General features: G+C 44.6%; 1 protein-coding gene across 1 annotated transcript in view; it reads left to right on the forward strand.

Moving 5' to 3' along the window:
• The first annotated feature begins 4,149 nt into the window (after window positions 1-4,149).
• The window catches only part of col13a1 (collagen, type XIII, alpha 1), a 102,227-nt gene continuing 83,878 nt past the window's right edge, over window positions 4,150-22,498 (forward strand). The window contains exons 1-2 of the mRNA XM_034552319.1: window positions 4,150-4,440; window positions 13,769-13,838. Of these exons, the coding sequence (XP_034408210.1) occupies window positions 4,150-4,440; window positions 13,769-13,838 (361 nt within the window). The remainder of the gene's footprint in view (window positions 4,441-13,768; window positions 13,839-22,498) is intronic.

Consider the following 22,498-nt stretch of genomic DNA (forward strand, 5'->3'; position numbering starts at 1 on the left):
TCCTACTTCTAGTTTCTACTTCCAATTTCTACTTCCTACTTCTAGTTTCTACTTCCAACTTTAAGTTTCTACTTCCTACTTCTAGTTTCTACTACTTCTAGTTTCTACTTCCTACCTTCCTACTTCCTACCTTCCTGCTTCTAGTTTCTACATCCAACTCCTACTTCCTACTTCTAGTTTCTACTACTTCTAGTTTCTACTTTCAACTTCTAGTTTCTACTACTTCTAGTTTCTACTTCCCACTTCTAGTTTCTACTTCCACTTCTAGTTTCTACTTCCCACTTCTAGTTTCTACTTGCCACTTCTAGTTTCTACTACTTCTAGTTTCTACTTCCTACCTTCCTGCTTCTAGTTTCTACATCCAACTTCTACTTCCTACTTCTAGTTTCTAATACTTCTAGTTTCTACTTCCAACTTCTACTTCCCACTTCTAGTTTCTACTTCCTACTTCTAGTTTCTACTTCCTACTTCTAGTTTCGAACTAGTGCTTTATTAAGTCCAACCCTGTCTGCAAGAAATTATTTGTATATCTTCCTAAATTGTCTTCCCAGTGACATCATGGTGAGAAACTGCCTGGCTTATGTTGAGAGGCTGTTTTTTGTGTGTGAAAGAAGTCATAGCTTGTAGGAGCAGGACTGTCAGCATGTTTTCTTTATCTATGTCTAGATTTTGGCATCTCTATGTCGTCTGGTAGGTCGCTCTGGTAGCGACATGTCAATCACAGTAAGCCCTCCATAAAGCATACCCGGCTTTATAGTCTGTCTCTAAATGACCATAATTTACTAAATGAACATCACGCGTATTGAAGAAGACTTGAAACTAGAGATTGAGACCAAAAACTAATGTTTACAATGTTTACTGAGGGAATAAATCAAGAGAAGTAGAGTCATTTATATAGACTTCTATACAACCAGAGGAGTCGCCCCCTGGTGGTCAGGAGAGAGAATGCAGCTTTAACACATGAAGCATAGACTTCTATACAACCAGAGAAGTCGCCCCCTGGTGGTCAGGAGAGATAATGCAGCTTCAACACATGAAGCATAGACTTCTATACAACCAGAGGAGTCGCCCCCTGGTGGTCAGGAGAGAGAATGCAGCTTTAACACATGAAGCATAGACTTCTATACAACCAGAGGAGTCGCCTCTTGGTGGTCAGGAGAGATAATGTAGCTTTAACATATGAAGCATAGACTTTTATACAACCAGAGGAGTCGCCCCCTGGTGGTCAGGAGAGAGAATGCAGCTTTAACACATGAAGCATAGACTTCTATACAACCAGAGGAGTCGCCCCCTGGTGGTCAGTAGAAGAAATATAAGTTTTAAGACACAGCCGCATTGACTCGTCCTTCAGAACCAGATGTTGCCAGTGTATTTTGTCGTTGGGTTAGTTTCTGTGGGAGAGAGACGATTCAGGATTACTTTTGAATCCTTTCAATTCCTGTAATTTCCTCCATCTGTTGAAAAGGTGACTGAGGTTGTCTCTTGTCTTCGCCCGTTCATCTCAATGTTTTTTTTTTCATTTGCATAATGTTTTTGGGATACCATTTTGTAGTATATTGTGTATTTCTTGTGAAATGTCTTGTCCCAAATGTCAAGTGAGATGTGCTGTCCAGACTCCATGTAATCCTTCTTTACTCCTATAAAACTGGTGTATCCGTTGTTTCAGATGAATATGCAGTAACAACTCATCTGAAACAGTTTGAGGGATGCAACTTAAATCATCCCCTGGAGAAAACTCATTACACATGTTAACTTGGCACAGTTTCAAAGGTTCATGTCAGCAGCATTACATCATATGTATGTGTGTCGTGTGGTGAGACCAGCAGGTCGTAAACATGAAACCCAGTAAACACAATGGAAATTCAAAAGGCCGGGGCTGGATGTCGTGTTCTCACCTCAGACACCTTTCTCCATGTTTTGGCTGACATGCATTTGGCATACAGTTGAATTATGACCTTTGAGGTGCAGAGAAAGCTACGCCTGATGATGTCACAGCGATGTCACCGGGGTTATCCCAGCTTGGCTTTGGAGACTAGACCCGTTTATAACCGAAAGCCTGAGTTACACCAGTTAGAAAGAAGTGTGAGTTACCTGGAAGAGAGATAAGGTCCTGTGGAAGTGGGGGTCAAGATGGGACTTTCACCCAGGACCCTGCTGTTCATGTCCTGTGTGAAACCACATGTCAATGATGATTAACAAAAGTACTCATTTCAAGCCAAACCATTAGAGTTGACCTAACCAAGTCACTTTGTTTGTTGTTAGTTTTGTTTCAATTTACATCACCACATATTTATAAGCACAATCCGGGAAGAAATACCCTCAACATTTAATTGGTAAAACAGTTTAGATGGATTAGGGTACATTCAGGATCGCTTTCGAATCCGTTCAATTCCTGTAATGTTCTCCATCCGTTGAATGAGTGACGGAGGTCGACTCGTGTTTTCCTCCCTTTTAGCTTTTTTTCTTTTCTTTGGCCCATTGTTGTCTTTTTCTCTCTCTGCTGATTCAGCACAAGCCAGAACCACAAAATATAATATATTTTTTAAAGAGAAATATCCCGACCTCCTTTTAGCTGGTGGTGGTCACTGGCACACTTTGAACATATGAAGCTGTAAATCTCCCTGTCTGGTGTGGGCGACTGTGGCTCAGTGGTAGAGCGGGTCGTCCTTCAATCAGAGGACCGGTGGTTCGATGTGTCCTTGGCCAAGGCGCTTAACCCCAAATTGCAGGCTGTTCCTGTTGTGAATGAATGTGTATGGTTAGTTGGAGTCCTGAAGGGCAGGTGGCACCTTGTGTGGGAGCTCCTCCCATCAGAGTGTGAATGGGTGATGATGTCATGGAGTGTTAAAGAGCTTTGATTGGTCAGAAGACTAGAAAGGTGATCAACAAGTACAGTCTGTTTACCACATTACTGGTGAGCAGTATATTGTTGCTGCATGGCGAAGGAATGACCCGCCCACGTTAGCTATTGGAAACACAAGATGTTCTCGCTGATGGCCTTGTTTCCTTGTGAGGGTCATAGAGATTAGATATTACATTGATACTGTTTCATAACCAGAGAAAGAATAAACTCATATATTAGTTACATGTGAGACAACGTCCAGTATGTGCAGCTGTTAGCAGATGTGGATTGTATAGCGATCCTGGCGTGTGTACCCAGTGTTAACCGGATATAATAATGGAGGAATAAGACAACACGGGCATCACTTTAGTTTCAGTGGAACTCTGTTATCCAAAAGTAAAACTTTATTGTCACCTGCCAACTTCAGCACCTCTAATTGGCTGTTCTAATTGTCCATCAAACAGTAACTGAATTAACCATATAAAGCCTGCATATGGCAATACAAATATATATATATACATACATATATATATATATATCATATAATTTCGAATACATTTCCATGTGTATGTTAACAGCAGCTCAGATTATTGTAGTGGGGTATAAAGTGCAGAAGGTTTTGCTCTTTTCACCAACACAATGTTGGTCAATCCAGCCTTATGAATATCATCATCAATAAAACACGTGAAGCAGTCTGATTATCTCGATGTGCCGCAGGTGACTGTGATCGGGACCTTGTGGGAGCAGCGGGGTTGCGGTGGTCCGGAGCCGAGCAGCGCGCACTGACAGCCGGCCGGCCGTGGGGCTGTGCGCGCACTATAAATACCCTCTCCGAGCGGATCAAAGGGGGCAGCAACATGGCCGCGAGTCCCGAACCGGCATTTAACCTAAAGCCTCTCAGAGGAGGAGCCCCGGGCATCCAGGGCCGAGCAGAGGAGAGAGGGAGGCTGGGCTCGGGTTTCACAGACGCGCACTGGCGGCCGAGCTGCGGCACATTGTTGGAGAAGCAGCGACCGGGACGCACGCAGCGGAACGCGCAGAGGAGTACGAGCCCGTCCCTGTGAAGCAGGAGCAGCACCGACACACCGAGGACACGCCGAGGACACGCCGCACTGCGCCCGCGGCCCCACGTGGATGCCGATGCTCACCTGAGGGCAGCAGAGTCGTTTGGAGACAGTGTGAAGTGAAGAGCAGACAGCCGCTCCCCGTCCTGCCCAGCAGAGGCTTCCTCTCAGCTGCACCGGTGCGGGAGCTGCGCATGAATAGAGGGGTTCCTGCGTGGATGAAAGCAGAGTTAGTGGTCTAACATGGATGAGCATCAGCAGTGGGCAGTCGCCGGTAAACCGGGTGAGGAGACGTGGCAGCAGCAACCGTCAAAACAGCCGCGGTGGAGGAATTGGAGAGATTTGCCCGGCGCACTGATCTGCGTCGCAGCATCTGTTCTGTGCCTCGGGGCGTGCGTCGTGGTGTTGGTGCGGACCTCCGAGCTGCAGACCCGGATAGTAAGTCTGGAGCAGCGGCAGCTCTCCGCCTGGACGTTGTCTCTGGAACAGGTGGAGCCCGTTGTCCTGGGCCGGCTGGACCAGATCCTGGAGGAGGTGAGAGAGCTGAAACAGCAATTTGATAATAATAATAATAAGAAGAAGAAGATCATTTATTCTTGATTCATTTGAAAAGATCAAAACGAAGTAACTTGTAATTCACCTCCAGTAATGAACGGGTCCAGGTTCAGATCTCTGGTGACTTTAGTTGCGTCTGTTTTATGTCAGTTGAAGGTTTTTAAAGGGATAAAACCTGCGCTGCATTCGGGCATTTCCATCTGGTTATTAGAGTGGTTTTGTTTTTAGCATTGTTTTATTCATTGTTCTACAACTTGTGATGACTTGTGTGTGAGGATATGGAATCAAATATATTTTGATTTAGTTTTGATGAAACAATAATAATAATTAGAATGGAACATACAAAATAAATGATAAGAATAAGAAATAAGTAATGTTTAAAACCTTTGGGAGCCCAGCCGTGTCCAGGTCATTTATTTTCTTCTTATTTTGGTGAGTTGTGTTTGAAGCATTTGAAAACGGCTGACTAATTATTGTAATTTGATGTGAAACATCATTATATTATTTAGTGATTATTTTCCTGCTTATACCTGGTTAATAACCCCCCCCCCTTTTTGAAAAATGTGTAACAGATTTTTGTCGTTAAATCAAATAATTTATAGCGTAGTTTATTTTGACAAACCCAAACCTGGTTTTATTAACGCCGTTTAACTGATATGTGAAGCATAACTAGATACTTTATTAATCGTCAATAAAGCAACCCGGTATGATTAATAAATAAATAAACCTACACTAACAAGCTCAGGGGACCCGGCTTTCTCTTTGGCCCAACTTTCATCACCGCTTGGTCACCATTAAAAAGAAAAAGACATATTAAGGATGTAATAAGTGGCAATTGTACGTTTCCCATGAACAGAGCAGTTTATTTTGAAAAGACACCTCACATCCCACCGCTCTGCCTCATGCGGACAGGAGGAACCTTTGGCCATAGTTGAGCTGAGGGCCGCATGTACTCCTTCATGTACTACGTGTTCACACAGAGCACAAGAGGGGTGGACTACTAAAGGACTCAGTGAGGTCCAATCAAAGGTGCTGGTGATATCCTTTCTGAGTGCCTGGCTCTGGAGCTCCTCCATGGGGCCCAGTGAGGAGGATCTCTCCATCTTCATCTCCAGAAGGGCCTGGGGCGATGCGGCCTGCCTCTGTGTTTATCTCTGCATGTATAAATACTCATTATTAATGGGACACAAGCACAGATGTGTCCTTTTGTTTGGAGAGGGAGAGAGACGCCTGTGATACTTTCACCCAACACTATCCAGGATCCACCTCCCCGTCTTCTTCAAAGAGGACCAGTTCCCTCTGTCATGGAAAACGTGTTGCTGCTGTTACTCCACTCCAGTTTGGATCACAGCAGATCTCATACTGTGTGTATGTGTGGGAACTATTGTGTTAATTAGTGAGCTTGAGGTGTGTTGGTGGGTGTTGGTGGTTTAACGGACCATCGTTGTGAAAACTGGTCACATGACATCTATTGTTCATCTGGTCACATGACATCTATTGTTCATCTATTGTTCATCTGGTCACATGACATCTATTGTTCATCTGGTCACATGACATCTATTGTTCATCTGGTCACATGACATCTATTGTTCATCTGGTCACATGACATCTATTGTTCATCTGGTCATATGACATCTATTGTTCATCTGGTCACATGACATCTATTCATCTGTCCATCCGGGGAGAGGGATCCTCCTCTGTTGCTCTCCTGAAGGGTTCTTACCTTTTTACTGTTATTTGGGAGTTTTTCCTGATCCAATGTGAGGTCAAAGGTCATAGTGTTTATAGTATAGTAGAGTATAGTAGAGTAGAGTATAGAATAGTATTGTAGATTATAGTGTTTATAGTAGAGTATAGTGATTATAGTGTTTATAGTATATTATTGTAGAGTATAGTGATTATAGTAGAGTAGATATATAGTGGTTATAGTATAGTAGAGTATAGTGTTTATATTATAGTAGAGTAGAGATATAGTAGATTATAGTATATTAATGTAGAGATATAGTAGATTATAGTATAGTAATGTAGAGATATAGTAGATTATAGTATAGTAATGTAGAGATATAGTAGTATATCGTATTGTAATAATATGAAATAAGGTTATTGGCCGCTTTTAGCCACCAATCTCTTGTTTCATATATTAATATGAATATTGTATTGCATCCACTTTTCTGAAAAACAAAGAAATGTCCCATAATAACTAACCCTGTATTTGTCGGATGATCAGTTAAATACTGGCCCTCACATTCAAACTGATTGACACATTTAATGTGGTTTTATTTGTGTATCAGCGCAACCAGAACTGGAGAATCTGAACTTGTACTTAAATGGTTATGATATTGATGGATTCCATCACCGGAGTAAGATGCCGTTAATAAGGGAAATATAGCTATGTAAAGTTATGGTTCAAGCCCTTTTCTCACTTGTACATGTTAAGTAAACAGAAGATGTGACTTTACTTCAACATGAAGACGAAGAGGAACATTATGAAAATCTACTTGAAGGGACTTTCTAACAATAATCCCGAAGCCTCATTCTACGGTGGGGACCAGAAGTCTAGTTCCCTTTCAGAGGTGTTTGTGTGCAACACTTTGCAGCACTTTGCAGCAGTTTGCAGCAGTTTGCAGCAGTGTGCAGCAGTAGAGGATCGGAGGCAGTTTTTTTTAGCTGCAGCTCGCTCTGCGGGGGAATGCGTGCTTTGACAGCACAGACAGTTCTGGTGACGGGACGATGCATGTCATGCAAACGGAGGCATTTTTGTAATCGATGATGCCCCGGCTCTAATACCAATCATGTCTGAGGATTACTGAGCTGGAAGCAGGACATGGTTTGCCTAGCTGGACATTAAGAGTGGAGGTGGGGGAACCGAGTCTGGATCCTCCTAGTGCAGCGCATCGAAGGACTTTAGAGACAATCTCTGGGTTGTTTTCATTTGACTTTGTTATTGCCATCTAGAAAGGCACATTGCGTTCAATTCTGACTATTAAGAAATAATAGATTGTATTTGTATTAATGAAAAAACTAATTTCAACACAGATTTGTTAACAGAGATTGGTGTCTAAAAGCGGCCAATAACCTTATTTCATATTATTACTGTACGATATACTACTATATCTCTACATTACTATACTATAATCTACTATATCTCTACATTACTATACTATAATCTACTATATCTCTACATTACTATACTATAATCTACTATATTAGTGATGGCTGCACACACACACACACACACACACCACACATCACACACACACACACACACACACACACCACACATCACACACACACACACACACACACACACACACCACACATACACACACACACACACACACACATCACACACATACACACACACACACACACACACACACCACACATCACACACACACACACACACACACACACCACACATACACACACACACACACACACATCACACACATACACACACACACCACACGTACACACACACACACACACCACATACACACACACACACACACACACCACGTACACACACACACACACACACACACCACACATACACACACACACACACACACCACACATCACACACACACACACACACACACACACACACACCACACATACACACACACACACACACACATCACACACATACACACACACCACACGTACACACACACACACCACATACACACACACACACACCACGTACACACACACACACACACACACCACACATACACACACACACACACCACACATACACACACACACCACACATACAAACACACACACACACACACACATCACACACACACACACAAACCACACGTACACACACACACACCACACGTACACACACACACACACCACACATACACACACACACCACACACACACACACACACACACACACACACACCACACATACACACACATCACACATACACACACACACACACACACACACCACACATACAAACACACACACACACATCACACATACACACACACACACACACACACACCACACATACACACACACACACACACACCACACATACACACACACACACACACACCACACATACAAACACACACACACACACCACACATACACACACACACACACACACCACACATACACACACACACACACACACACCACACATACAAACACACACACACACACCACACATACACACACACACACACACACCACACATACAAACACACACACACAAACCACACGTACACACACACACACACACACACAACACACATACAAACACACACACACAAACCACACGTACACACACACACACACACACACACACCACACGTACACACACACACACACCACACATACACACACACACACACACACACACACACCACACATACAAACACACACACACACACACACATCACACACACACACACAAACCACACGTACACACACACACACACACCACACGTACACACACACACACACACCACACATACACACACACACCACACATACACACACACACACACACACACACCACACATACAAACACACACACACACATCACACATACACACACACACACACACACTCACACACACACACACACACACATACACACTCACACACACACACACACACACTCACACACACTCCCGCTGACAGTTGTAGATATTGTAAACGTAGGAGTGTTTTTATTAATGAAAACATGACGTCGCCGTGTCAGAAGGAACAAATCAATACGACCTTTGATGTGTGTGATGCTCCAAGGGGGAGAGGCCGTCTGCTGGGTGACACGTAGAGGGCGCTCTCATCCACTCAGCTGCTGTTCCAACAGCTTCTTCCACTCACACAGATGTTCTGGTGTGTGTGTGTGTGTGTGTTTGTGTGTGTGTGGTGTGTGTGTGTGTGTGTGTGTGTGTGTGTGTGTGTGTGACATCATTGCTTTCCTCCCCAAACATCTGCATTCTCTTTATCTTAATTGTATCTGTGCTCTGTGGCTGCCAATATTTAAATGTAATAATTTCAATTGAGTTTATTTAATTGTAAGTATTGCTTGCATACAATAATAATAACAATAATAAGAATAATGATAATATAAATAATGGTGACACTGCATATTAAAATAAAAAACATACACATACAAGTCGAAATCAAATTGAAATGAAAGTTTACATCTGCCACCTGTCCATCAGGACTAACTAACATTCACACACTGATGGGAGGAGCTACCATGCAAGGTACCACCTGTCCATCAGGACTAATTAACATTCATACACTGATGGGAGGAGCTACCATGCAAGGGGCCACCTGTCCATCAGGACTAACTTACATTCATACACTGATGGGAGGAGCTACCATGCAAGGTGCCACCTGTCCATCAGGAGTAACTAACATTCACACACTGATGGGAGGAGCTACCATGCAAGGTGCCACCTGTCCATCAGGACTAACTTACATTCACACACTGATGGGAGGAGCTACCATGCAAGGTGCCACCTGTCCATCAGGACTAACTTACATTCACACACTGATGGGAGGAGCTACCATGCAAGGTGCCACCTGTCCATCAGGACTAACTTACATTCACACACTGATGGGAGGAGCTACCATGCAAGGTACCACCTGTCCATCAAACGACTCAGTGACTAACGACTGAAGGACTAATGACTCATGTGACTAACGACTCAGTGACTAACGTCTCAGTGACTAACAACTCATGTGACAAACGACTCAGTGACTAACGACTCAGTGACTAACGTCTCAGTGACTAACAACTCATGTGACAAACGACTCAGTGACTAACGACTCAGTGACTAACAACTCATGTGACTAACGACTCAGGACTAACAACTCATGTGACAAACGACTCAGTGACTAACGACTCAGTGACTAACAACTCATGTGACTAACGACTCAGGACTAACAACTCATGTGACAAACGACTCAGTGACTAACGACTCAGTGACTAACGACTCAGTGACTAACGACTCAGGACTAACAACTCATGTGACAAACGACTCAGTGACTAACGACTCAGTGACTAACGACTCAGTGACTAACGACTCAGGACTAACAACTCATGTGACTAACGACTCATGTGACTAACAACTCAGTGACTAACGACTCATGTGACTAACGACTCAGTGACTAACGACTCAGTGACTAACGACTCAGTGACTAACGACTCAGGACTAACAACTCATGTGACTAACGACTCATGTGACTAACGACTCAGTGACTAACGACTCATGTGACTAACAACTCATGTGACTAACGACTCAGTGACTAACGACTCATGTGACTAACAACTTAGTGACTAACAGCTCATGTGACTAACAACTCATGTGACTAACGACTCAGTGACTAACGACTCATGTGACTAACGACTCATGTGACTAACGACTCATGTGACTAACGACTCAGTGACTAACGACTCAGGACTAACAACTCATGTGACTAACGACTCATGTGACTAACGACTCAGTGACTAACGACTCATGTGACTAACACTCAGTGACTAACGTCTCAGTGACTAACGACTCAGTGACTAACAAATCATGTGACTAACGACTCATGTGACTAACACTCAGTGACTAACGAATCATGTGACTAACGACTCAGTGACTAATGACTCAGTGACTAACAACTTAGTGACTAACAGCTCATGTGACTAACGACTCAGGACTAACGACTCATGTGACTAACGACTCAGGACTAACGACTCATGTGACTAACGACTCATGTGACTAACAACTCAGGACTAACAACTCAGTGACTAACGACTCAGTGACTAACAACTTAGTGACTAACAGCTCATGTGACTAAGGATGCAGGACTAACGACTCATGTGACTAACGACTCAGGACTAACGACTCATGTGACTAACGACTCAGGACTAACGACTCATGTGACTAACGACTCAGGACTAACAACTCATGTGACTAACGACTCAGGACTAACAACTCATGTGTCTAACGACTCAGTGACTAACTAAAACTAGACTAAAAGACAAACCGAGTCAAAACTGATTATTTGTCCTGAGAGGTCGGGGTTAAGACGCTGCTGCATCTACAGAGAGAGCTCCTGCCTTGTCCGTTACAGAGTGCTGCTGGCTCTCTTTAAATGGCTCCTTGGCTCCTCAGGTCAGGTTATTGTTTCATATGGAGTAATGTTTCAGGTAGAGAGTGTTCAAGGCTAATGACGGCGTTTAAAGTATGCTCATTTCTCTCTCGCTCTGCTTCTGTTGTGGGTGTTGATGTTTTTATGATTTCTTACAACTGAATCTTCTCCATTATCTGGTTTGGAGAACGTGGATCTCAGACACGTTGCTTCAGGGGAGTTCCAGCTGCTCAGCTCTCTGGATCAGTCCGACTAAAGACTTCTCCAGTTGTGAGTGGGCTCTGCCAGTATCAACCAAATGAACTCCTGCAGGAATTCATGAATAATATGAAGTGGGTTGAAGGGAAATGTGTGCCTGAGAGTTCAGTTTGGTTCTGCATGAGGCTTTGGAATGACAACAGCACTAAACTTTGGAATCCCGGGTTATTTTAAGGCAGTTATAGATTTTTAAGAGTGTGTTTCATAGCTAACCCCATATTTAAGGAAAGAAGGCCTCGCGTAAAACCTGTAGGACGTACATTTATTTTAGTTGTTGACTTGTTTTATCGACATGCACTTTCTCTCATGACCTTGTGGCCTCAAGGCCTCAGTGTGCTTCAGACTAAATGTTTCATCTGAAGGCCCCAACAGAGTTGGGTTCAGGCTCCATCCATCCAGACATGTTGAAAGGTTGTCAGGTTTCATGAGGTATGAAGCAGGGTTTGAGCTTCTCTTATCATGCAACACCACATCTTCAGAAGATACTGACTGACATGGTAAAGGTCCCGTTCATGACCCTCCGTGGTTTGACTCGTGGCCATTGGGAGGCTTGTAGGGTTTTAAATGAAAATGAAATTTGTGGACGCATAAAAGTGAAAACTCAACATGAATTTATGAGGAGTGGAAGAGACTAATGTGACCACAGCATACGGAATTTAACTAAATATATACGATACACAAATGAGTTTGATGTATGGGTCATCATGTACTGTACGTCTGTGAGCTATGTGCACGAGGTCAAAAGGTCAAGCTCTTGAGGGTGAACCATAGAAAGCAGGAGGGGTACCGACACTCAGCAGGGGCAGCCAGCCCACGAGCCACTGAGGTACCGGGCTGTACCCAGAAGACTGCAGCAGGGCCTCCATGACGCCCCTCTAGCACCTGTTGCAGGCTCTAAACGGGACCCAGAGGGGCGGACTGCTCTGCAGTGGGGAACGCACACGGAGGCTCTTCTATTCTCTTCGGGGTCGCGTCACACTTTTGATTATGTAACGAGGTCAACTGTCCCAGTGTGAGAGAGAGAGACTGGAAGATGTTGGCGGGCCTCGTGTTCACAGAACCATAAGGAACCATAAGGAACCATAAGGAACAATAAGGAACAATAAGGAACAATGCTGGTGGTTTAAATGTAAGCAGGGAGCATATATGTGTCAGCTGTTCTTCATGGACACCTCTGCATGCTCCTGGTGATGGCTTCAAAGGAAAACACAAACCCTTTACAGCACACATTATTATCGGATTCCTGGATTTCTTTTGAGCGTCTAATATGGACTTTACTAGTACATCTCTGTTCTAGTCTTCTGACCACTCAAAGCTCTTTAACACTTCATGTCATCATTCACCCATTCACAACCATTCATACACTGGTGGGAGGAGCTACCATGCAAGGTGCCACCTGTCCATCAGGACTAACTAACATTCACACACTGATGGGAGGAGCTACCATGCAAGGTACCACCTGTCCATCAGGACTAACTAACATTCACACACTGATGGGAGGAGCTACCATGCAAGGTACCACCTGTCCATCAGGACTAACTAACATTCACACACTGATGGGAGGAGCTACCATGCAAGGTTCCACCTGTCGATCAGGACTAACTAACATTCACACACTGATGGGAGGAGCTACCATGCAAGGTGCCACCTGTCCATCAGGACTAACTAACATTCACACACTGCAGGAACAGCTACGGGAGACATTTGGGGTTAGGTGTCTTGACTAAGGACACATGGACATGGACTAGTGGAGTCAAGGTCCACTTAGTCTCTTGTTCTGGAGCTTTCTACCCTTTCATGAGGGTTTCATCAGCGTGTTTGCTCAGTTGCCATGGAATTGTAATGTCTATGACACCAGACATTTCATGTGAGGAGTAACACGATGTTCATAACATGCTCCCTCTGTTCCCTCTCCTGCAGAAGCTTGCAGCGAGACTACCGAAGACACGGGAGTCGAGGGAGGCTCCCCACAGCTGCCTGTGTCCCCCAGGTAAGCCCCGCCCCCCACCTCACTGAACAAGCTGCAGTTGGCCATTCAAACTGTCAAACTGTCCAATACATCTCCGTCACTGTCATCAGCGCTCAGACGCTCAGATGCGAGATGCGAGTCCTTCAGAGCTGCCTTCTATTCCTCATCTTTAAATAAATATTGATAATAAGTTTACAATAATTTCCAATTATATTTACAAGTGCAAAACGGTCAACAAAAAGCACACATTTCTTTTTGGGTACTTGTGTCATGTAGTACCCTCTCTCTCTCTCTCTCTCTCTCTCTATCTTTCTCTCTCTCTCTCTATCTTTCTCTCTCCCTCTCTCCCTCTCTCTCTCTCTCTCTCTCTCTCTCCCCCCCCCTCTCTCTCTCTCTCCCCCTCTCTCTCTCTCTCTCCCTCTCTCCCTCTCTCTCTCTCCCTCTCTCCCTCTCTCTCTCTCCCTCCCTCTCTCTCTCTCTCTCTCTCCCCCCCTCTCTCTCCCTCTCTCCCCCTCTCTCTCTCTCTCTCCCTCTCTCCCTCTCTCTCTCTCGCTCATCTTCACCGTGAGCCATCAGTCAGTTCTTCTGATGTGTTGTATATTTGATGTTGTATATTTGATGGTGTATATTTGATGGTGTATATTTGATGGTGTATATTTGATGGTGTATATTTGATGGTGTATATTTGATGGTGTATATTTGATGGTGTACATGTCCGTGACGGCCTGGCGACTGGCGGCCATCTTATCCACCGAGGACGCCTCAGTGTGTGAGGGCTGGAGGTGGAGCGAGGCAGAAGAGGCAGCGGCCTGCAGCCACGAGCCACGACGTGCCTCCTTATGTATTCTTTGCCCTTGTCAGACATAATTAAACAAGCCTACGAATTCCAGGAGATTTATGTAACTAAAAAAAGTTTTTTAAAGCAGCATTACTGCTGAGAGCGGCGGAGTAAGGTCACCTGTTTCTCTGCTGCAGGCCACAGCTGGTAGTCATTAAGTCATCAGATTGACAGGGGCTGCCTCTGTGTGTGTGTGTGTGTGTGTGTGTGTGTGTGTACTTCACATTTTGTGGGATGGATAGTAGGAGATACTGGCATGTTTGGAAGTGTTCTTGGGTTCATTCATTCTCAGGAACAGTGCACATTGATCAACCTCCCTGTACACGTGCTAGCGTTAGCCTAAAGGCTAATGTTCATCTGGGCTCCTGTGTTCAGATGTTAAATGAGCTAGAACAACAATAAAAGCAACATGTCACGTCAGAGCTGTAATAATCAATAAGCAAAACATGATCAGCTGAACAGGATGAGAAGCTCGGAGGCGTGATGCCCGTTTTAAACCAGCTCTCTTCAAGCCAGCCATACCATCATACTGCTGAATGCTCGTAGCATGTGACTCTCTTCATTTGAGCCGGTGGTTTACAAATCCTTTGTCAGGTGCTCTTTGATTTATTAAATATGCATGATTCAATCGTTCCATCTAAGTTTGGCAAACACTGAGAACAACACTGAAAAGACTCCTGGGAGATGTAGTTGTTGAATAGTGCTGTTTAGCTTAGAATATGGACAAACTCCAACTGTGTGTGTGTGTGTGTGTGTGCATGTGCGTGTGTGCGTCTGCCTGTCACAGCCTTGTGAGAACAGGGGGCGGAGCCAGCCACCACACATTAGTGCTAATTGGTCTGTTAGTGTTGCAGCTCGGCGGTAAGTGCCCGTGAGTGTCTGTGAGGGCTCGTTAACCCGTTAAGATGGCGGAGAGCTCACAGCTTCAGAGCCGATCCTCCGGTCGCTGCAGGTGTGGAAGTCTTTCAACTCCGGGCGGCCAGATGGCCGAGAGCTTTTACAGCTTCTCGTGACTTTCTGTGTCCCACAGCGGGCTGAATGAGTCTGAGAGAAGGAGGTTCTCTGCTTGTGAGGAACGTACCGACCACCTAAAAGCACCATTGTCTTCTTTCTTGGATGTTCTAGTCATGAAACCATTGTCAGGGGGCCATATCGACGTGATCCTTCCCCCTGTTCCAATGCACCCAAAGGTCCAGAACACCTTCTGTTCGTCAACCTGGAGCTGCTGTGGCTTCAGAAGGCCTCGATGTCTAGAGAGAGACACGACCTCCACCCGGTTTCATGTCATGATGACACGTTCTGACCAATCAAACAGGAGCTACATCAGCAGCCCGGGGCCCACGGCGCTGAATCCAGCTTGTATTGCTTTAGTCAAAATCAATATGACAAAGTGATTAATATAATATCCTGTGAGTTAGTAAACGAAGCCACTGGTGCCTGAAAGACTGAGCCGAAGCCAAGCACCTGCAGGAGATCACGTGTCAGGAGAGCGTTGTTCACTACGAAGGTCGTGAGGAGGTCGAGGCAGACTTACGGTGGCATTATGGCAACGTTTTAGAACATAGACATAGAGGTTACCTGGAGCTCACGTTGGTCAAATTACAGACAAATACATTTGATTAAAGGAAGTGGATTGGTAATGAAAATGGAAAAAAGAAGGCTCATGTCACAAGGAAGCGAGATGATGACTCTTATGGCTTATGTGTAATTATCAACGTTAGTAGTCGGGACCTAAGGATTGATAAACATAAAGCGTCTTATGTTTCATTTACCTTTGAGAGTGACCAATGGGATGGCTCTACGCACTTAGTCTATACATTCAAGAAGGTTTCTGTCCAGATAGAATACATCTGGACTTCGGGTGTCACTGAGTATTAATATGAGCTTGACATGTTTCTGAGCCGCCTGTGAAAAATGGACTTTGCAAGTCGCTGCCAGTCGAGCGCTGCAGGCCTCCAAGGTGCCACACAGTCTGTTGTCTTTGGAGTGTTTATCGAGGCCACGAAACAGAGCAAAAGGCCTCAAAATATGTGTAACACACGTGTCGCTTTAAGTGGATGGAGACGAATCCCCAGACACACTGCTTATGGCTGAGTGGGCCTCATATCAACAGTCTGGGCATGTTGTGTATGTGCAATCACCACATGGCCTATTAGGGTCGGGCCAGGATGAGGTTTTAATAGAGCCGGTTCAGGCAGACAACTGGAGCTCTCTGACGCTCACATGTAACACATGCAGCTCTCTCTGCTGGAGGAGGTTGTGTTTGAGCTGTCAGTGCTCACTTCACTCTCATCCTGCCGTTTCTCCATGGCTTGAATACTTGTTACCACACGATGGCTCTCCCACATGTTCTCCTGAGGGTTGAACATACAGCGTGAGGCAGTTTATTGGGATGTTTGGGAGATGTTTGAAAAGAGCTTGTTCACAATAACCTGCATTTAGATCTCCATGCTGCCCCAGTTTCAAACATACTGGAGAAAGTAGCTGCTGTACAATGGGTCTCAAGGACGACATCACACATCATATGCTTTCAGCAATCTTTCATTATAAGGAAATTAGAAACCGTGTTCAATTGAAGTTTAAGAAATGCATTTAAAGAATGTTGACATGTGTCTATAGAAATTGAGTTTTTATTTCAAGGACATATTTCCCCATATTTCGTATTGAAATATATAGTTCTCTCTGGGAAATGTATCAGGAATTCTTAGAAAGTAATGGACATGGAAAAAGCCTTTACAAGCTCACTGACTCCTAAGTCATTGTCCTCTGCAACTTTGACAAAGGTAACCTCAGCCACGAACTCCCAAATTAAAGATGTTCAATGCCCAAGCAGGATGTAGAAGACTAAGATCAGCCTAAAGTCCTTTTGCTCCACGGGACAGTGACGACAGGGTTGTCAGCTCTAGTTGAGCTTTGGGAGATCAGTCACACCTCATCGCCACGGAAACACAGCGTTCAGAGTGTCTGTGTCTTCATGTCCTGCAATGAGATCAGGCCACTGTTGTGCTTCAGGACAAAGGGCGCAGTGTGTACACGTTGTACAGTGATTTATGGGCCTCGTCCTGTCGTAAACAATGTTTGCATTTTTTGTTTAGAGCCAAATGACAAATTCCACCAACTGTTAACTCTGAGCAACACAAGTACAATGCCATCGTTTAGGAAACAAGCCTGATGAGAACAAGGATGTGATGTCTGAGGAATGACTTACCCACATTGTTGTCAATGGCTGAGAGACCAACAACCAACACCCCGCCTCCCTCTGCTGTCAATCACATTTCCGCCGATGGTACTGGAGCTATGGGGGAGGGTCTGTAGAGCGTCTATGAAGAGAAGCCTGGACATATGTGGGGCTCTGAGGGCAGTTTGGGTTTCATGATTTCATCTATTTTGTGCCAGCATTCATTGTGTTATTCATATTTTATAATAACACTGGACCCACAAATTATTGCATGGATCTGGGAATGTGGCAGCATCGCGATGTAGGAATTCAGACGGGGCAAGAAACCCGGGCAGTAAAACCAGTCAGCGGGTGGGTTGGAGGCCCCTAAAAGCCTTCCACTTCTTCAGGATGAAGTTCACCGGGCTGGGATCCCAGGAGAAGCCATGACAGGAGAACAGAATCCGAACCATGGCCCCAGAGCCCCGACCCCCCTCCACCCTCTCCCTGCCAGTCTGGCATTGTTGGCATAATTCAGGCTTCAGACCCGTTACTCATCCACCAAACACATTCACAAAAGGTCCGCTGCTGGTGTTGTGTTCCCCATGACTGGAGCAGGGGCGACCACAGAGGAGGTTTGAGGACCAGGTGTGTGTCTCTCAGGTTGTGGAGCATGTTCTCACAGTGATCGCACCACCACCTTGAAAGACGGTGCAGCTTGTGGTTGAGATCAACATGTCAGTCCCGTTGGAAGATGGGGTCCAAACAAGGGGACGTGACCCCGAGGTCTCTGTGCATCAACCGGTGTGCGCTTATTTGACTCTTTTCATTTGATATCACCAGAAATATGGCTCAACAGTAAGTCTGTTGTCCCCAAGAATATGCCAACAATTCTAACTTCATATAAATCATGAGTCATGTTGGCAGGGGAGTAAACTGTGTGGATAACAGCATGGTAAGCTTGTCTTCACTCAAAGTCACTGAACAAAGGTGGCATCAAAATGACATCAGAGGGTGGACGTTCAGTATTCACATACAGTACCAACTGTACTTTCCCCTCAAGCTCCATCAGAACAATTCTAAAGCTATCTTCTCACCAGCTTCACGCCATGTCATGAGAATGCCAGAGGAGCTTAGCTGTGCTGGTATCCGTGAGATGTAAATAGCACACTGGTTAGGACCGCGCCATGCAGGAACAATGTGACTCTTTTATTGCCCAAAACACAGACCCTGGCTGCACGGCTTGTGGTGCAACTAGAGGGCATCTGGATCTCAGGGCGATAGAATCCTCCACTGAGAGACATGTCAGACACGTCCAACGCAGCCTGACGTCTTTATGTTGCAATTATAGTTTATTTATAAATATGTCGCACCACAAACCTTTCTACTAATTTAAGAAGGCGACAGTAACAGTGACCCTGAGAAGAGTGATGCAAGCACATTTACCACAAATCAGTCCCGTGGCAATACCTATTAATGCATAGTGAACACAGCATACACAGGCATGGTGTGTAGAGGGGAATTAGTGCTTTTGAATTGTGGACGGTGGACGGCGTGGAGCCGGTGAGGCATCATCATGGTTTAGAGGCTTAAGAAGCCTCTAAACCATGAAGTAGGCGTCACTGGCCACGCCTACTTCTATTGGTGCAGCCTTGTAGAGTCAAAACTAACAGAACTTCACGTACAAGTAAAAATATCCAATGCCATTGAACCTGAGCTCGTTAGTATTAGATTGCAGCTGAATCATTGTATAATCATGTATAAATATTCTCTGCTGAACAAGAAGAAGCTAAAAAAGAAACCCCGCGATGTCCTTGTAAACAAGAGACTTCCTCTAATCTGGGCAGCTGACGGTGGGGGGGCAGTTATTTAAGGAGTCCCCCAAGTTCACCTTGACATCTGTGCTGACAGGAAGTGAGCACGGCGGATCCCCTTTCTGCGTCCGTGATAAGTTCCCATTGCAGCTGCCAGTGTGTGGCCATACTTGGAGGAATGTGGAAGAGGGAAGAGAAGACAGGGTACTGACAGTCAACCAGACAAACGAGGAGGAAGAGGAGAGAAAGAAGAAGGGAACAGAGGAGATGAAGAGGGAAGAGAAGACAGGGTACTGACAGTCAACTAGACAAACAAGGAGGAAGAGGAGAGAAAGAAGAAGGGAACAGAGGAGATGAAGAGGGAAGAGAAGACAGGGTACTGACAGTCAACCAGACAAACGAGGAGGAAGAGGAGAGAAAGAAGAAGGGAACAGAGGAGATGAAGAGGGAAGAGAAGACAGGGTACTGACAGTCAACTAGACAAACAAGGAGGAAGAGGAGAGAAAGAAGAAGGGAACAGAGGAGATGAAGAGGGAAGAGAAGACAGGGTACTGACAGTCAACCAGACAAACGAGGAGGAAGAGGAGAGAAAGAAGAAGGGAACAGAGGAGATGAAGAGGGAAGAGAAGACAGGGTACTGACAGTCAACTAGACAAACAAGGAGGAAGAGGAGAGAAAGAAGAAGGGAACAGAGGAGATGAAGAGGGAAGAGAAGACAGGGTACTGACAGTCAACCAGACAAACGAGGAGGAAGAGGAGAGAAAGAAGAAGGGAACAGAGGAGATGAAGAGGGAAGAGAAGACAGGGTACTGACAGTCAACCAGACAAACGAGGAGGAAGAGGAGAGAAAGAAGAAGGGAACAGAGGAGATGAAGAGGGAAGAGAAGACAGGGTACTGACAGTCAACCAGACAAACGAGGAGGAAGAGGAGAGAAAGAAGAAGGGAACAGAGGAGATGAAGAGGGAAGAGAAGACAGGGTACTGACAGTCAACCAGACAAACGAGGAGGAAGAGGAGAGAAAGAAGAAGGGAACAGAGGAGATGAAGAGGAATACAACAGCCATTAATGACCTCAACAGAAATATGTGTTGGTGATCAAACACTCTATGAATAATAATTAGCTTTATATTTTATGACCATTGATTCTAGCATGTCTCAAAGCACTACTACAAATACTATCTGTCTATCAAGTACTAATACTATCTCTGCCTATCAAGTACTGATACTATCTGTCTATCAAGTACTGATACTATCTGTCTATCAAGTACTGATACTATCTGTCTATCAAGTACTAATACTATCTCTGCCTATCAAGTACTAATACTATCTGTCTATCAAGTACTAATACTATCTGTCTATCAAGTACTGATACTATCTGTCTATCAAGTACTAATACTATCTGTCTATCAAGTACTGATACTATCTGTCTATCAAGTACTGATACTATCTCTGCCTATCAAGTACTGATACTATCTCTGCCTATCAAGTACTGATACTATCTGTCTATCAAGTACTGATACTATCTCTGCCTATCAAGTACTGATACTATCTCTGCCTATCAAGTACTGATACTATCTCTGCCTATCAAGTACTAATACTATCTGTCTATCAAGTACTAATACTATCTGTCTATCAAGTACTAATACTATCTGTCTATCAAGTACTAATACTATCTGTCTATCAAGTACTGATACTATCTGTCTATCAAGTACTAATACTATCTGTCTATCAAGTACTGATACTATCTGTCTATCAAGTACTAATACTATCTGTCTATCAAGTACTAATACTATCTGTCTATCAAGTACTAATACTATCTGTCTATCAAGTACTGATACTATCTGTCTATCAAGTACTAATACTATCTGTCTATCAAGTACTAATACTATCTGTCTATCAAGTACTAATACTATCTGTCTATCAAGTACTGATACTATCTGTCTATCAAGTACTAATACTATCTGTCTATCAAGTACTGATACTATCTGTCTATCAAGTACTGATACTCTCTGAGACGCGGTTCATCTTTTGGGATGCGATCCAAAGCCTTCCTCTACATCCCAGCATGAGGATGCTTTAGAACCGACTAACGACGTCATCGTTGAGGCTGCTGGTTTACATTGTGTGAGGTGTAACCTCTGACCTTCAGGCCAGGACGGTGGTGGTGGTGGGACACCGGCCAGGAGACCTTCGCTCGGTCTTACACGGACAGTCAGGCGCTGGAGGAAGTGAACTCAATGCAAGCCAACCGATACTACGCTGCGAACGCTTTAATAAGTGATGTAACAGTTTGCAGTGTCCATGTGTACGTACGGGTCACAGACGGCACCATGTTGGAGAGCAGGCCCTGGACATCAACATGTCTCAGCTGAACGTCCTAACAGACGCGTCCCTGGTCCTGATGATTTATCGTGGCCCTCAGTCCCAGATCCCCAACCACGAGGATTACAGAGCCCTCAGTGCACGAGGCTACCCAGTTGTTCATTCATATGCTTTATTCATTTAATAAACCCGTAGTCTCGATTGGTATTTGTCTCCCTTTTGGGACTAGAAGGGTGAACTACCACCGGGAGCCAAACAGCTGATGAATGAGCAGTGGGTACTTCAGTGTGTTCGGGGTTAACAGAGCTCTTCCAAAGCACTGACATAAGGGGAGGCGTATGTCATTGTTTTGGAAAAGCTCCGTGAGGGTCACACTGTTCGCCACAGTTAAGTTCAGACAACCTTTAGTCTCCTCTACTTCCTCCATTCACCTCCATTTTAAATGCCCATATAGCCGAAGACGCAGCATAGTAAACCTAACATGAATAGGTTCACAATACAATGACACAACAGCTGGTTAACGTGTAGTGTTTATTTACTTCATACCTGT

The sequence above is a fragment of the Cyclopterus lumpus genome, chromosome 15 (assembly GCF_009769545.1).
Source record: "Cyclopterus lumpus isolate fCycLum1 chromosome 15, fCycLum1.pri, whole genome shotgun sequence".
NCBI classification, from domain to species: Eukaryota; Metazoa; Chordata; class Actinopteri; order Perciformes; family Cyclopteridae; genus Cyclopterus; species Cyclopterus lumpus.